This window comes from Dendrobates tinctorius, unplaced genomic scaffold, assembly GCF_039654945.1.
Source record: "Dendrobates tinctorius isolate UK_male_01 unplaced genomic scaffold, ASM3965494v1 ptg000011l, whole genome shotgun sequence".
Classification (NCBI taxonomy): domain Eukaryota; kingdom Metazoa; phylum Chordata; class Amphibia; order Anura; family Dendrobatidae; genus Dendrobates; species Dendrobates tinctorius.
Window position 1 is genome coordinate 86,576,854 of NW_027361679.1, and position 18,231 is coordinate 86,595,084.

Here is an 18,231-nt window from a genome sequence, read left to right on the forward strand (position 1 = left end):
CTTCTGTCAAAGACTGCGAAGACAGCGTCTCGATCACGATCGACACACTAACTCGTCTAGGCTGGCTAGTCAACTTTAAGAAGTCGTCAACTACTCCCGAGTCAGTCACTGATCTTCCTAGGGATCCTATTCGATACCTCCAGGGGTCTGGTACACCTTCCCAAGGACAAGGTACAAGCTATCCGCGGTGCAGTTCGCATGTTAATACACATACCTTGCCGATCTCTTCGGTTTGCCAAGAGACTCCTTAGCAGGATGGCAGCAGCAATGGAGGTGGTACCATTTGACCAGTTCCACCTCAGACCTCTTCAACTAGCCATTCTCAGATCCTGGGACAGGAACCCTTTTCTCCCTCGAAAGGGAGTTCCGACTGACGGAGTCAACCAGGAAATCACTGTACTGGTGGCTCAAACCACCCGTACTGGCCAAAGGAAAATTCTTTCTTCCCAGTCGATGGAAAGTCCTGACCACCGATGCGAGTCTAACAAGATGGGGTGCAGTGCACCTACTTCACAGGGCACGTGGTCTCCAATAGAAGCGACCATGCCCAACAACATCTGGAGATACGAGCTATCTTCCTGGCGCTAAAAGTTTTTTGCCATCTGCTGAAGGCCTCTCACATCAGAGTGCAGTCGAGCAATGCCACGGCAGTGGCATATGTGAACCACCAAGGTGGGACTCGCAGTGCCCAGGCAATGAGAGATGTGGCGCGTCTCCTTCGCTGGGCAGAAAACAAGAAATCAGTACTCTCACTGGTCCACAGTCCGGGTGTGGACAACTGGGAAGCCGACTACCTCATCAGACAGGAAATGGACTCGGGGGAGTGGTCTCTCCATTCCAAAAATCTTTCGTCGGATCTGTTATCGCTGGGGGACTCCGGACGTGGACCTAATCGCATCTCATCTCAATGCCAAGGTCTCCATTTTCATGGCAAGGACACGCGGTCCGAGATTGCTCGGGACGGATGCCCTGGTTCAGGACTGGACTCAGTTCCAGCTTCTGTACATTTTCCCACCTCTTCCCCTGATGGCCAGAGTCATGAGAAAGATCAAACAGGAAGGAGTTCCGACCATCCTAATTGCGCCGGACTGGCCCAAACGTACATGGTACGCCGACATCCTTCAGCATTACAGCAGACACCCCTTGGCGTCTTCCAGACCGTCCCGATCCCCTGTCTCACGGCCTGTTCTACCACCAGAATTTAGGGACTCTCAATTTGACGTCGTGGTCCTTGAAACCTGGGTTTTAACCCAGGCAGGGTTTGCTCCAGACGTCATTAGAACCATGATCAGGGCACGGAAACCAGCTTTCGCCAAAGTTTATTATCGTACCTGGAAAACGTATTTTACTTGGTGCGACTCTCGCGGGCGAATTCCGTTCCCTTACTCTCTTCCGAAAGTTCGTGGTTTCCTTCAATCAGGTCTGGACGCCGGCCTATCCTTAGGATCGCTTAAGGGTCAGGTGTCAGCGCTTTCAGTGCTCTTTCAGAAGCGTATTGCTAACAAACCTCAAGTCAGGACGTGTCTTCAGGGAGTCTCCAGATTGGTCCCTCTTTACAGATGTCCACTGGATACGTGGGACCTTAATTTGGTCCTAACTGCTCTACAGGCACCTCCTTTTTCAACCTCTTAAGGAAGTTCCACTTCGAGTTTTATCACAAAAGGTGGTCTTCCTCGTGGCAATCACCTCGCTACGCAGGGTGTCTGAGCTGTCAGCGCTCTCCTGCAAACAGCTTTTCCTATTCTTCCACCAGGACAAGGTGGTTCTCCGTACAGTTCCATCCTTCCTTCCAAAGGTTGTGTCTGATTTCCACCTCAATGAAGGCATCTCATTACCGACCCTTTGCCCGGCTCCGGTTCATAGAGTGCAGAGGGCCCGGCATACGCTTGACCTTGCCAGGGCATTGCGTATGTGTGTGTCTAGGACTCCACCCTTCCGGAAGTCTGATTCCTTTTTTTCCTTGTTCCAGAAGGCATTTGCAGGGGTTTACCGGCTTCAAAAGCTACCCTTGCCAGGTGGATCAGGTCCACCATCCATGACGCCTACCGCCTAAACAATTCTCCTATTCCGGCCGGTATCACGGCACATTCCACACGGGCGGTAGGAGCCTCCTGGGCCATTCGACACCAGGCTTCAACACGTGTGTTAAGCGGCCACTTGGACTAGCTTACACACGTTTACAAAACAATACAGTGTGCATACTCAGTCCTCAGTGGAAGCGAGTCTGGGTAGACTGGTACTGCCGGCGGCAGTGTCCCAAGTCTAGGGACCTGTCAGCACAATATTCGTCCATTGCTTCCCACCCAGGGACTGCTTTGGGACGTCCCAAGGTCTTGTGTCCCCCAATGAGGCGACAGAGTAAAGGAGATTTTTGTGTACTCACCGTAAAATCTCTTTCTCTTAGCCTCTAATTGGGGGACACAGCTCCCACCCTGTTGCCCTTGCGGGCTGTTATAATGTTGGGTACTCATATTGTTCCTTGAGCTGTACATAGTAGCCTTTGTTTATAGGCTTGGTTATGTTGGATTTGTTATCTCCTCCTACTGCTTGGGTACAAAAACTGAGGTAAGGCGGATGCCTCCCAGGGGTGTATGCTGTGGAGGAGGAGCCAGAGCCAAATCTTTTTCAGATTAAGCATAGTGTCGCCTCCTAGTGGACGGAAAGCATAACACCCAAGGTCTTGTGTCCCCCAATTAGAGGCTAAGAGAAAGAGATTTTACAGTGAGTACACAAAAATCTCCTTTTAGCTACCATAACCAACAATTTAACATATTTTCCGCGAGCGAAGCCGCAGGTATTCTACTAGTGAGAAGTAAAAGCAAAACTCCTGAATTCCGTCATATCTGCACCAAAATTGTATTTATAAAAAAAAAAGTCGGCTCGCCATGGGATCAACAATCTCTGGAAAATGGCAACACAAGGAAAACTTTTTTCTTTATCGCCTTATTGTGGGACACAGATGACCATGGGTGTATGCTGCTGCTAGGAGGCTGACACTATGCAAAACAAGAAACTTAGCTCCTCCCCGGCAGTATACACCCACCGACAGGCACCAAGCACCTCAGTTTGTGCTTAGTGTCTGTAGGAGGCGGACCGGGATCTCCCCAGATCCGCATTTAATCCTTTTCTTTTCAGGTTTTAGTTGTGTTTTTTTTAATGATTTCCCCTTTCTTTTCCAGATACAGCATCAGGAAACGGGATGTGAGTTCATCCTGCTTTTCCTATTAATGCGGCTGAGCGAGCAATGTGGTATTGCCCACATCGCAACTCTCAGGCCCGCAGGCAGGACCTTTCCCTATCACCTTCGGGTGCTAGGGTCCATGGATAGGTGTCCGGTCCTTGCCGATTCCCCTCCTCATCCCTCTCCCAGGACAGGGCTGAGAGGAAGACGGCGGTCGCCAGCGGTGATGTTTCCCCTGACACGGGGATTGGAGCCATCTTCTGCACCATACGGCTGGTGCGGGTACTGAGGATCGTCTCTCCCAGCGGCCTGCGCTCTATCGTGGGCCCCTGTGGTCAGCCTCTTCAGGGACATCAGGTAAGCCTGTCTGAATGTTCCCTGCATCCCTGCGCTCACAGACCAATCAAGGACCACATTCAATCATGTACAGCAGAGTACCTCAGCACTGGGGCTCCTCCTGTTTGAATTCCCCGCTCTTTTGACCCAGCGCCCTGACAGGCGTGCGTCCCTCCTGTCGCGAGGGGGGGGGGTCCGGCGAGGGGGGGGGCTGCGCTTCCTCTGTCAGCGCTCCCGGTTCTCAGTATTCAGCCCGCAGGGAGCCCGGGCGCGCCGTCGCTAGTGAAAGCTGAGGGAGCGCTTTCACTTTCATTTTCAAAAGCGGTCCTCCCTCTCCCTGCGCGCGCTTTCTTCGCGCGCTTCTACAGCCTATCTCAGGGCTGCTTTCATTTCAGCCCTGTCAGTGTCATTAACCGCACCCCTCCCCACTAGGGTCTCATTCAATCGCGCGGTGCGGTGGCTTAGCTCCGCCAACCGCCAGCGTTCCTTCCTGAATTGCCGAGCTTTTTCCTCCTCTCCGGACCTTGCCTGGGGGACACATCGCTAGTTTCTTCTGAACCTCGGTAGGCTAGACGCTGACTATCCCTGACGCCTAACTTAGCTTCACCCCCGCAGTTTTTCCTCAGGTAGTGTTTTCTTCCACTGAGACTTATGCCCAACCCTGCAAGGGCCTTCTGCTCCAGACCCACCGCTACTCACTACGCCTGCGCGCGCTGTAAAAAGAAGTGGGCTTCGGGTCAGTCATCTCCCCTCTGCCCGTCCTGCAGACCTTCCACCATGTCTGCCCCTCAGGAGCACTCCGAACCCCGGGCGGAGACCACCCCACCCCCTGAGTGGGCCGTGGCGATGTCTCAGTCAGTTTCTGAGCTGACAAAGGTGTCTCAATCGCTGGTCCAGGTCTTAGAGCGGTTACCTCAGTTATCTGCAGTCACCTGTGCACCGACCGCCTCGCATAGTGAGTCGACAGCACCGGACCGTGGCCCTCAGACGGACAGACCAGGTAGGGGCTCTAGGAAGCAGGTCCTGTCTGGCTCTTCTTCCGGTTCGCAGGGTCCCTCCGCTTCTCTCAGGCTATGCTCCTCGTCTCCCTCATCGGCAGACGATCCTGGGTCAGACGAGGATTCACAATCTGAATCAGACTCCGAGGCGGACGACATAGCTAGAATTCGGGAGATGGTAGATAGTCTCATATCGGCTATATACCAAAAACTCAAGATAAAGGAGGATAAGGCCCCCCCTCAGGAATGCTCTGTTTCCCTTAAGAAGGCGAGGCCTCCATCTCGAACCTTTCCTAATAAGGATTTCGACACTTCCTTAGCCAATCACTGGCAACATCCTGAGAAACGTTTCTCAGGCCGCAAGTACTTAGATGTACTTTATCCCTTCGATGCGGATCTAGTCACGAAATGGACCAAAGCTCCCGAGGTAGATCCACCAGTTTCTCGGATTTCCTCTAAGACGGTTCTTTCCCTTCCGGACGGAGCTTCTCTTAAGGACCCATCAGACAGGCAAATAGAGTCGTTGGCTAAGTCTATCTTTGAGGCATCCGGTGCATCCCTCTGCCCTATCTTCGCATCCGCTTGGGTGGCGAAAGCCATTTCGGCTTGGGCGAAAATTCTGCGCAGGGGCATTTCAGCGGCCGCTCCTCAGGTCGAGCTGGCAGATTTAGCAGACCAAATTAATCACGCAGGCAAGTACCTTCTGGCCGCCTCCTTGGACGCGGCAGGGTGTGTAGCTAGAGCTAACAGCAACATTGTGGCCGTACGCCGCATTCTTTGGTTGAAGTCTTGGAATGCGGATGCCACCTCAAAGAAGTCGCTCACCAACCTGGCATTTCACGGCACTATGCTCTTTGGCGCCAAGCTGGATCAGATAATCTCGGATGCCACTGATGGAAAGAGCACTTCCCTTCCCCAGTCCCGCCCTAAGAGGTTCTTTAACAAGAAGGTTTCTCGGCCTTTTAGGTCCTTTCGCCCCTTCTCTCCCACAGGCTGTTCATCCCAGCAGGACCGGAACACTGCTTCCAGTGACCGGAGAAAGCCATCGTATAAGCCGGCCCCTCGCTGGAGATCCAGGGGTCAGCCTTCCAGGTCCTCAGGCTCTCGATCCGGAAGGTTTTCATCTAAGTAACGGGTCACCCCCACCTGGAAAGCTTTCCAGGGTGGGAGGCAGACTTTCCTTTTTCAAGGACGCGTGGCTATCCGTTGTCGACGACGCTTGGGTCAGGGAAATCATCACATCCGGATACAAAATCGAGTTTTCTTCCCTCCCAAACAGTCGTTTGTTTCTGTCTGTCTCGAACCCCAAAACAGCGATCTCAGGTTCCAGGGTTCCTTCAGGCCGTCTCCTCTCTCCTTTCCGCCGGGGTCATCGTTCCCGTTCCTACAAACGAGCGGTTTTTAGGGTTCTACTCGAATCTCTTTGTAGTCCCGAAATAGGACGGCTCTCTTCGCCCAATTTTGGACCTCAAGCTGCTCAATCGCCACGTGAAGATCCGCCACTTCAAGATGGAGTCTCTGCGTTCGGTAATAGCCTCGATGGAGCCCGGAGAGTTTCTCTGCTCGGTGGACATACAGGATGCCTACCTCCACATCCCCATTTCTCAGCGGCATCAGAGATACCTCCGCTTTGCGATTCAGAACAATTATCAGTTTGCGGCCCTTCCCTTCGGCCTAGCCTCCGCCCCTCGTGTCTTCACGAAGGTGATGGCAACAGTCATGGCCATCCTTCGATCCAGAGGGATTCTTATCATCCCTTACCTGGACGATCTCCTGATCAAGGGCTCGTCCCGCCAAGACTGTCTTCACAGTCTTCACATAACCTTGGATGCCCTCAGACGCCTGGGATGGATAGTCAACAAGGACAAGTCCACTCTGCGCCCTACCCAGCGTCTGACCTTTTTGGGCATGGAGTTCGATACGAATCTAGCCCGAGTGTTCCTACCGAGGGACAAGTTTTCAACCCTTCGCAAGGGGATCCAGTCCCTTCGGCGCTCGAGGATCATGTCCCTTCGGTCCTGCATGAGAATCCTGGGGAAGATGATAGCCTCTATGGAAGCAGTGCCATTTGCACAATTCCACTCTCGCCCTCTCCAACTGTTCCTCCTGTCAGTCTGGGACAAGACCTCGTTTTCTCTGGTTCGCCCCATTCTTCTTCCGCTCAGAGTCAAACAATCGCTGACTTGGTGGACGTTGTCAGCGTCAGTTCTCCGCGGAAGATCCTTTCTCCCGCCTCGGTGGCCGGTCATCACCACCGATGCCAGTCTCCTAGGATGGGGGGCGGTCTACTATCAGAGAACGGCCCAAGGGCGTTGGAACCCCCAGGAGACTCTTCTGCCCATCAACCTTCTGGAGATCAGGGCAATCTTCCTCGCTCTCATTCGTTGGCAGCATCTTCTCGTAGGCAAACCGGTCTGCATTCAGTCGGACAACGCCACGGCCGTGGCATACATAAACCACCAGGGCGGTACTCGCAGCAGGCAGGTGATGTCAGAAGTGGCAAGGATTCTCCGCTGGGCAGAGCGTCATGTGCCGGCAATTTCCGCCGTTCACATTCCAGGGGTGGAAAACTGGGCAGCCGACTTCTTGAGTTGCCAAGGTCTAGCGACAGGCGAATGGTCCCTTCATCCCACAGTCTTCAGTCAGATATGCCAGCGCTGGGGCGCCCCGGACGTCGATCTCATGGCCTCTCGGATGAACAACGAGGTTCCTCACTTTGTAGCCAGGTCCAGGGATCCATTAGCCGTCGGTTACGACGCCCTAGTAATTCCGTGGTCCCAGTTCCACCTACCTTACCTGTTTCCTCCGCTTGCCCTGATCCCAAGAGTGGTCAAAAAGATAAAGTCAGAGGGCATCCCGGTCATCTTAGTGGCTCCAGACTGGCCGAGACGCCCTTAGTACGCGGAGCTGGTGAACATGCTCACAGACGTCCCCTGGAGGCTTCCAGACCGTCCAGATCTTCTCTCACAAGGCCCCCTTTACCACCAGAGTTCTCAGTCTCTGAGTTTAACGGCATGGCCGTTGAGGCCGCGATTCTGAAGGAATCGGGGTTTTCCAACCGGGTCATTCAGACCTTGATTAAGGCTCGGAAGCCGGCTTCCTCCCGCATTTACCATAGGTACTGGAAGGCCTTTTTTCGTTGGTGTGACGAAAACAATGTTTTTCCACTATCATTCTCAATTCCTCCCATTCTTGGTTTCCTCCAATCCGGCTTGGATGCGGGCCTATCCCTCAGTACTCTCAAAGGCCAGGTATCTGCCCTAGCAATCCTTTTCCAGACGGATCTAGCTTCCTTACCGCAAGTGAAGACTTTTCTCCAAGGAGTCGCCCATGTGGCTCCTCCTCATCGTTCTCCGATAGATCCATGGGATCTCAATCTTGTTCTTGGCGCTCTCCAGAAGGCGCCGTTCGAGCCAATTCAGGATATCCCTCTGTCTTTTCTTTCATGGAAGGTGGCTTTTCTAATCGCCATTACATCCATCAGGAGAGTTTCTGAGTTGGCGGCCTTATCCTGTCGTTCTCCTTACCTTATCCTCCACCAAGATAAGGTTGTTCTCAGGCCAGTTCCTTCTTTCCTTCCGAAAGTGGTATCCCCCTTTCACATTAACGAAGATATCGTCCTTCCATCGTTTTGTCCTGCGCCTGCTCATCCTCTGGAAAAGTCGCTCCACAACCTGGATGTAGTGAGAGCCTTGCGTGTTTACCTTGCCAGGACCGCTTCCTTTCGCCAATCTGATTCCTTGCTTGTCATTTCTGAGGGTCGCCGGAAAGGTCTTCCGGCTTCCAAATCCACAATTGCTCGTTGGATTCGGTCTACCATCCTGGAAGCCTACCTTCTTCAGGAGAAACGGCCCCCTCCGGGGGTGAAAGCCCACTCCACCCGGGCTGTAGGGGCTTCTTGGGCTGTGCGGCACCAGGCTTCAGCCTTACAACTCTGCAGGGCTGCGATCTGGTCGTCTTTGCACACCTTTGCGAGGTTCTACAGGGTTCATACCCAGGCCTCCTCTGATGCAGATCTTGGAAGGAAGGTTCTGCAGGCGGCGGTGGCGCATCGACCGACCTAAGCCCTTCCTTATTTCGTTCCTTTATTGCTGTTCCCACTCTCGGGACTGCTTTGGAACGTCCCATGGTCATCTGTGTCCCCCAATAAGGCGATAAAGAAAGGGATTTTGGGTTCTTACCGTAAAATCTCTTTCTTGGAGCCTTCATTGGGGGACACAGCACCCTCCCTGTCTAAGTTGTACCGTGTTGGGTCCTTGAGTCCCTTGTTGGGTTGGTACATATGTTTATAGTTTTTGGTTGCTTCTCCTACTGCTTTTTTCACCAACTGAGGTGCTTGGTGCCTGTCGGTGGGTGTATACTGCCGGGGAGGAGCTAAGTTTCTTGTTTTGCATAGTGTCAGCCTCCTAGCAGCAGCAGCATACACCCATGGTCATCTGTGTCCCCCAATGAAGGCTCCAAGAAAGAGATTTTACGGTAAGAACCCAAAATCCCATTATTATTATTATTATTATTATCCAATTTCCAAATTGTATTTTTAACACTTGAAAATATCTGCAAGTTTGGTTTCCCTGTAATGATACTGACCTGGAGAACCATTTTCACAATTCATTTATACCAAACAGTGAAAATGAAAACCATAAAGACAAAACACAAAATAATAACTGAGAAATTGTGGGTCTTTTTTCTATTTCATTGCACTTGGAGTTTTATTTTTCCCGTTATATGGTAAAACGAATGGTGTCATTATAAACTCGTACTGCAAAACATCAAGCCCTCATGGTTAAGAAGTCGACAGAAAAAAAAATATGATATGGCTCCTGGAAGAAGGGGAGGAAAATAAAGAAAAATTGCCATGTTGAGAAAGAGTAAAATAAAATGATGTACACTTTTGTTTTCATAGGATGAGTCTGAGTGACAGCGATAGTGACAGTAGTGATGACTCATGCGCCCCCAGCCGTGGTACTACTCCAATACAGAAAATGCCACCATCTAACAACAAGGTATCAAGCACCTTTTTTTTCTTCTGAAAAGTCTTTCTGCCGCTACAATTATTAGGATCTCTTCAGATGTTCAGTAAAGAAGTAAAATGAACAGTGAATATGTGGATTTTTTTTTTTTAAATGCAAAGCTGGAAAATGGTATTGCACCTCCTTCCCCATTATGCTTGGTTCTTTATACGACCAGTACTCCATTTAAAGCGAACCTGTCAGCAGGATTGTGCTCAGTAGCCTACAGACACTGTCAGGTCGGCGCGGTTATACTGATTAAAATGATACCTAGGTTGATGAAATACATCTTGTAGTTGTTGTTTAATCCTCATTTTAAGTTTTGAGTTAATGATATGCTAGTGGTGTTTTTTCTGCTAACCTCTTTTTTTACGTATTTTTTATGCTTTTTGAGGCAGCGTTGCCACCAATGTTTTTTTTTTAAATTGCATGTATTAATAGTGAGCGGCTTCCAAGTGGTGGAAACCGGAAGCGTTTAAAAGACATTCAAAAAGACAAAACATGTGCACAGCAAGTTGTTTTGGTGGGCACTTTTGGTGCTTTTCTCATTTGGGTTCCAGACATTTCTACACTTATCTCCATACTGGTATATGTGATAACTGCAAAATATATGATTTTTAGTATTTCTCCAAACTCCTTTAGTATTTCATGGACTATACCTAAAAGGAAAAAATGTTTGTCCAATTGTGAAATGTAATATTTTGATTAGAGATGGGCGAACCCGAACAGTAAAGTTCGGTGTCCGTACCGAAACACCTTCTGTTCGGACATGGACAACGAACACTGACCTCACCAGGAAGTCCGTGTTATTGATTGGCTTCAGTACCCCGAACACCGGGTGTTTGTTGCGCTGTCATGTGCATGACAGTGCGGCAAACACTGCTTCTGATCAGCGGTAAATTCATTACCGCCGGTCAGACAGCCGCGATTCCCACGCTTTCAATGACAGCGTGCGTGCACAGCAGTTAAAACCAATTGACAACCAGCCAAGCTAAAGCAGACAGCTAGGGTCTGGTATTCTCAGGCTGGTAAAGGGTCATGGATATTTCCCCCCCAGCTGAAAAATAGCAAACCACAGCCGCCGTGTAAAGGCGCATCTATGAGCTGGGAACGCAGCCTCAGTGACCGACAATAAAGTCGATGATGTCACCGATGCAGCGCTCGCAGCAGCTCATTCACCAGTTCTCAGCCTGGACGGTCACATCTTGGCACCGTCCAGGTTGAAAACGGTTTATCCCCCAGACATGGAGTACTGCATTGGACAGAACGGCGGACAGGTGAGGAATATTGTTGTTGTTTTTTTATTGCAGGAGATGAGGGTTCAGTGGAATTAGGCATTAGGTTAGTCTAACTTTGTTTTGTTATTTTTAAATTAAAAGTGTTTTGTTTCAAATAAAATACTTTATTCTGGCTGTGTCTTTATTTACCATATAACCATAGAATTAGTAATGGATAGGTGTTTTATTGACACCTCTCCATTACTAATCCGTGGTCTTCAAGTCAACTGACAATACAGAGGTGACGTCAACCCCACAAATACATATCCCACTTGCCACAGCTACAGGGCAAATGGGAAGTGCCGGGTAAAGCACCAGTATTGGTGCATCTAATAGAGGCGCCTTTTCTGAGCATCTGCGGGCTGCTATTTTTAGGCTGGGGGGGTGCAATATCCATGGCCCCCTACCAGCCTGAGAATACCAGCCTCCAGCTGTCTGCTTTAGCTTGGCTGGTTGTCAAAAACGGTGGAGACCCAAACCGTTTTTTAAAATTATTTAAATAATTAAAAAATACGGGGTGGAGACACCTCTATACTTGATGAGCCTTGCTAAAGCTGACAGCTGAGGATTGCAGCCCCCAGCTGTGAGTTTTGCCTAGCTGGTTATCAAAAATACAGGGGAAACCACATCGATTTTTTTTTTTTTTTTTTTTTTTCTCTCACTGTTATTAGTGGCAGCAGGTGTCGGCTGATGGGAGCAGTAGTCCCATCAGCTGACAGCAGTGACTGGAGGTAAACTTTATACCTCTGATAACAGCTGCGCGCTCATGCTATCTGACAGCCTGGGAGCCGCGGCTGTCTGACCGATGGTGATGATTTAACCGCTGAGCAGAAGCTTTGTTTGCAGTGCTGTCAAGCACATGACAGCGTGCAAACACTGGATGTTTGGGCCCATCATTCAAATCAATGGGGTCTGGGTACTCTTCTGATACCCGAATCCGAACTTTTTGTAACTGTTTGGCCTAATCCGGCTGACCCAAACAACCAGGTGTCCACCCATCTCTAATTTTCATTGTTATATTTTTGTGGCCTCCATCCATACTTGTGATCTAGTTCACTAACAGGACATGTTCTATTATATTTGTGTTGGGTAACTATTTTTAAAACATCTTGTCCGACAGCACTCTGTTTTATATGTAATGAAGGTCATCTGTCACTACGTGTTTGCCACCTAATTTGAGAGCAGCATAATGTAGGGGCAGAAACTCTGATTCCATCAATTTGTCACTTGTTGGGCTGCTTGACATAGATTTGCTAAAACCATGATTTTTATCAAAACTACAACAAGCAGCCCAGCAATTGACACATCACTGGTATCAGGGTCTCTGCTTCCACGTAGTGCTGCTCTCAGGTGGTGTCACAAAAACCAGGTGACAGATTTTTTTTGTTTTATTTTAAGTGTTATTAACTTGTACTTTACCATTGTTTTATATTTTTACTTGCTATATATAGACCACTGGCCGTAGGAGTCCTGAGTCTTGCAGCAAGTCTGACAAAATGTTAAAGAAAGGAGGTTATGACAAGGTGAGCTACGATCTGTTTAGAATGTCTTTAGTATTTCTCCTTGTGTTGGAATTTGTGGTCTTAACTGTTTCATCATTGACTGTTTCAGGCATATACAGATGAGCTAGTTGAACTACACAGAAGACTGATGGCTTTACGAGAGAGAAATGTTTTACAACAGGTGAGTCCACATACAGAACTACTTTGGCCTGCAACATTGTTGCAAAAGTTTTACCTAGATTTGTTTCTGCCAAAATGTTAGTATTTCTGTTCTATCATAGGGGCATAAAACATAAAATAAAAAGTGCTGGTTTCTTCCTCTGACTTCAGCTACTGTGAAGGAAGATCAGCTTCTGGGGAGCTGACAAGCTGCAGGGACAAGAGCGAAATGATGTGTGATCTCCTCTGGTCGTTGTTTAACACTAGGTTTTATATATCACAGCTGTGAAGTAAAAAAAAAAAATTCTAAAAATAACAAATACAAAAACATCGTGTGACTACTTAGTTACATTTTTGGTTTTAAGTCCTTTATTATTGGAAAAAAATACATAATGACATTGCCACATCTGTAACATCCTGAAGTATAAGACTAGCTTGTCACATCCCCCCCGAATAAAAAAAAAAAAAAAAACAACATACAGAATTGCAAATGATTGGTCCGATTGCCTTAATGAAATTTAAATAAAATCAATTTAGTATGTAGCCCAAAAATGAGACCTACTGAAATTGCAATTGTTCCCGCAATTTTCAATCTGTGCCTTGCCACAATTCTGTCTCTGAGCTCCTTGACAAGTTCCTTTGACCTCATGATTCTCATTTGGTCTGACATGCACTGTGAGCTGTGAGGTCTTATATAGACAGGTGTGTGACTTTACAAATCAAGTCCTATCAGTTTAATTAAACACAGCTGGACTCCAATGAAGGAGTAGAACCATCTCAACGGGGATCACAATGAACTGTACAGCATGTGACTTAAATATGAGTGTCTGAGCAAAGGGTCTGAATACTTATCACCATGTGATATTTCAGTTTTTTTTTAATAAATTTGCAAAAATGTTTACATTTCTGTTTTTTTCAGTCAAGATGGGGTGCAGAGTGTACATTAATGAAAAAAAATGAACTTTTTTGAATTTACCAAATGGCTGCAATGATATAAAGAGTGAAAAATTTTAAGGGGTCTGAATACTTTCCGTACCCACTGTACATAGTCCTCCATAGGAAAGATGGAAGGGGTAACTACTGTGTCAAGGCTAAGTATCCAATGATCCATGTATGCCTAAGGCACAATTACCAAGCAATATATAGTTATATTAGTAATCACAAAAAGTTGCCCACTTAAATCATTAAATCCAAATTTTGGGTAATACACCACAGAATAATTACATCACTTTTATGGTAACCGAATATAGCAAATAATTCGGTACCACACAATGGTATATAGATTTAAAATTATGTATTTTATTAACATTAGAATCCACATACAAAATAAAGGTGTCAAACAGATAAAAGAGGGACCAAAAAGTCAATAGGAAATTCCACTACAGCAATTTTACCATAGACACAATGAAACACCCATATCATATCACTGCGCACAATTATTAATGTTTGAGGAGGCATAACCCATTGGTAATGTGATACTACTGTTGCCCACCATAGGCATAAATAACCAGCAATAACAAGGTATGAATTAAGGGTGTAAGATAAATGTTCTCTGGTACCTACCACTGTCCGCTGGTGGAGATCCCTGGACGTCCCTCTGTCCCGACGCGCGTTTCGTAATGCTTCTTCCGGAGGCGTGACGGTGAGCGGACACTGGTAGGTACCAGAGAACATTTATCTTACATCCTTAATTCATTCCATAAAGTTAGCGCCGTTAGGAGGATTATTGTGGTGGGAGTGGTAAACCTTGTTGCTGGTTATTTATGCCTGTGGTGGGCAACAGTAGTATCACATTACCAATGGGTTTTGCCTCCCCAAACAATAATTGTGCGCAGTGATATGATATGGGTGTTTCATTGTGTCTATGGTAAAATTGCTGTAGTGGGATTTCCTATGGACTTTTTGGTCCCTCTTTTATCTGTTTGACACCTTTCTTTTGTATGTGGATTCTAATGTTAATAAAATACATAATTTTAAATCTATATACCATTGTGTGGTACCGAATTATTTGCTATGTTCGGTTACCATAAAATTGATAAAGTTATATTAGTATATTACCTTGACCACTAGGATGTGCAGGGGCCACACTCCCTGACAGAAGTTATGTCGCTTATCCATGTTATGTAAATAAAAGCTTATAACCTGACGTTAAATTTATCTATTGGTTGTATAAATTATTCTGTTGAAAGCTGAAACCCTCTGAAATGGGGTTAAGAAAATAAATTGGCATCAATGCAGAAATATTGATGATTTAATGGACACAGAATGGTCAGATTTTGGGAAGACAAACGTTTTGTCGCCTGGTCATATAATGCACCCAATCCTAGTTTACATCCTCACCTGTGCTCAGTAAATGATCGGTTAATTAGTGGGTGTGTATAAAAAGAAACCCAGCACCCCAGACCTTCACTTGAGCTCTGACAACATGCCAAAAATGAATTTAACATCAGGTTATAAGCTTTTATGTACATAACATGGATAAGTGACATAACTTCTGTCAGGGAGTGTACTTGCAGATGCGCAAAATGGGACCACTCTTTGGAGATTTCTGCAGTTTTATCACCTTGGGGGCTCCAGAAATCGTACCCGCAAACTGGTCGAGGAAAATCTGCACCCTAAAAGTCAAATGTCGCTCATTCTCTTCTGAGCCCTGCTATGTGCCCAAACAGAAGTGTATGACCACATTGCCATCCTTGTTATAAATAGCAAAATTTTCATTTTTCTTTGCGGCCATGGTAGAGATAAAACGTTTTGATCTAAATCTACGAATTATTTTCATTTTCACACATCACAGTGGTAAAGAAATTGGTGAAACCACCTGTACGGTGAAGATGTTCACCAAACCTGGAGTTGACTTTAATGAGGGACATAATTTCTGAAACATGAGGTTTTCTGCTGTTCTAGAATCTTGGGGGCTGGAAAGTGGCTGCCACAAACGATTACTGCCAAATTTTCTTTTCTAAAGCCAAATAGGGTTTCTTGCCATCCCAGCCACGCCTTGTGTGGTCCATTTACTCCAGTAACCCTTGTGGAAATAAACAATTTTAGGCTAAAGCAACATTTATGTAGACATTTTTTTGACTATGGTTTAAGGGCCTAAAAATTGAAAATAGCACATGTTTTTTTGAATAGTATATTAATGTCTTTTTCTGTCCTTTCTGCTGTTACCAAGATTGTCAACCTCATAGAAGAAACGGGCCACTTCAATGTCACAAATACGACTTTTGACTTTGACCTCTTCTCACTGGATGAGACAACTGTGCGTAAGCTGCAGAGTTATCTGGAAGCCGGAGCCACATGACCCCCAAGAAATTGATGAAGACAGGAGAGAGAGAGAAAGAGAAGAGAGCATCCGAGGGGGTGCAGTGACCTAACAACACCCTCCTTCCTTGAACTTTTAATATGGTCACTGCAAGGAACCTTTGATACCGACCAGCTGCTCTGTAAACCCAGGTTGTTCCTTTAAGGAGTTCATTGCTCCCACTCTTAGTGAAGACCGTATTCTGTCCTTTGTTGGAGTGCAGGGGCACGCAGTAGGCATGCTTCTCGCTAAATACAGGTATAAATGACACCGAGCACGGTGCAGCTGAAAACTACACAAGGTAGTACAGGCATCTGTATACTGTAATTTATATTTCCATACATATTCTGTTTCTGGGAAACTTTCGAGCTGTATCCACCAAACGTTTGTTTGTGTCTGTATTTTAACTGCGTGCGCTACCCTTTAAGTAACTCCTGCAGGAGACATGGAATTATCTAGAAATGCTGCAGGGTCCTTGTTGGGAAAAATCTCCGGTAGAGCCCCTCTTTCTTTCGATCTCTCTCTCCTATCAACATTTTGCGTTTAGTTTCGTAATATTGAAGAGACGAAGGGGGAGAGAATACTGTATTTATAATGTGTGACGAGAGACTGAGCACGGACTTCATTCTGCTTCACAAACATTACGGAACCTTGAATCTGTAAGCTGTATATTATATATATATTATATATATATATATGTATGTATGTATTTTATGTAAAGAGGGCCTGGAGAGCCAGACTATTACACTTTGTTTTTATGTTGTTGGTTAAGGGTGGAACAAGGATTTTTTTTTTTTGTTTTTTTTTCATTGTTTCTCGCTTTAAATCATCTTTTAATTTTATACTTTTTTTCTTTCTTTTTTAAGTGTGAATTTTAACTTGCCAGTTACAAATATGGTGAGGGTTAAAGCCTCAAATGCATCCTGATAACTGAGGGGCATGAAAGAAAATGTTAGTTTTCTGAATAATGCCCAGGTACAGGCGACCAAGTGTCTCAGGTTAGGAAGATGAGTATTTATATAGGACACTGCTGACAGCAGAAAACCTTTAAAATAAGGTTTCTAACGTTTGTGCAATCGAAAAGAAAAGAAAAAAAGCGATTTCCTAAAGCATCATGGACAAGGAGCTACTTGCAGATTTGTTGACACTAATATAGAGGTTCGTTGTGTCGACAGACAACCCACATTTCCTAATTAATGTAAGAATAACTTGAGGTTTATAGTAATCGTGTTCTGCTGAATGTCCCTGACCTGTACTAAACACTAAAGAGGTTTTTATTTAATTTTTTTTTATTATTTAATATTGTTACACTCCTTTTCCACAAGGTACCCATTCTGGACCAGCATCAACCCCTCTTAGGACCAAACTTAGCATTTGATGTGTTTCGAGTGGTCAAACCCACTTTTTGGTCACTTTGTATTTTATGATCTGCGTCTGCAAATCATCTGTGTCATTGATAAAGATGTCAGACTAATACTAGCTTTCCCTCTTCCATGTTTTTCCCGTGAAAGAAGCAACACTAGGACTGTTCCTGTGTGGTCCATTGCTCTAGAATAGTCTCCCTTGGAAGGATAGTACCGCATTTACATTTTATTGTATGTCCATTGTATTTGTAAGGACGAATGTTTAGAGTTTGGGTCTTCCACACAGTATTTGATTCCCTCCATTTCATATCAGTATTTGTTGTTCTTTGCAATTGAATTTCATTTTGCCCTTGGCAGCATGGAGTAAACTGTATCTCGTCTTTGGGAAGGGATATCAATAGCCTTAAAGGTATTAAAAATTAAAGGGAAAGGGAGATCTAGAATTGACGGGACAACCTGTGTCAGCCAGTTTGATGGCAGACTGACCGAGTCTACAGTTTCCAGTTAGGGATTAGGTGGCATTGCTCTCCGTGAGATACTTTTTAGCAAATTTCACATTTTAACGGTTATCGAGTTATGAACACATTTAAAAGTGAGTCTATGAGCTCTATTATCAGACTGTTTTATCGTCCACAAAGTATTTATTATTGTGTCAAGCATAATGAAGGGGTTTTAAACCGAACTCAATGGTTGGAAACTGTATTGCTAAATGATGCATAAATAATTTGGTCTTGTATTATTTTTATTTTAATATTGGAAATCTTGCAAGAGTTTTTATAGGAAAAATTAAAGATGGAGAAAAACCGGTTGCATGGAGTTGTTTCTACTTTTTAATAAAGAGGTTGTACATACTATAAAGAAATGGCTGCAGTCACTCTTGTGAAAGTGTGTGATGTGCACAGTCATGATTCCCCCTTAGTTTCCCCTACGGGTGGCCTGTCGTATGACCGTATTGTCACGTGCCGAATACTATCATCCCGCTTCTCAAGGCTAGACTCTTGCCCACAAAGCAAATACAGGCGTAAGCATGTCAATCTGTAATGATTCAGCAGCCATCTAAAGTGACTGCAGACTTTTCTTCTTACTACACAACCCCTTTAAACT

General features: G+C 46.0%; 1 protein-coding gene across 3 annotated transcripts in view; it reads left to right on the plus strand.

The window, feature by feature from the left end:
- The window catches only part of MLLT1 (MLLT1 super elongation complex subunit), a 49,758-nt gene extending 31,823 nt beyond the window's left edge, over window positions 1-17,935 (plus strand). For all 3 annotated transcript variants that reach the window (XM_073544263.1, XM_073544246.1, XM_073544256.1), the window contains exons 9-12: window positions 9,419-9,518; window positions 12,253-12,324; window positions 12,413-12,484; window positions 15,635-17,935. In XM_073544263.1, coding sequence (XP_073400364.1) covers window positions 9,419-9,518; window positions 12,253-12,324; window positions 12,413-12,484; window positions 15,635-15,763 — 373 coding nt within the window. In that variant the 3' untranslated portion in view covers window positions 15,764-17,935. The remainder of the gene's footprint in view (window positions 1-9,418; window positions 9,519-12,252; window positions 12,325-12,412; window positions 12,485-15,634) is intronic.
- Window positions 17,936-18,231: the final 296 nt, after the last annotated feature.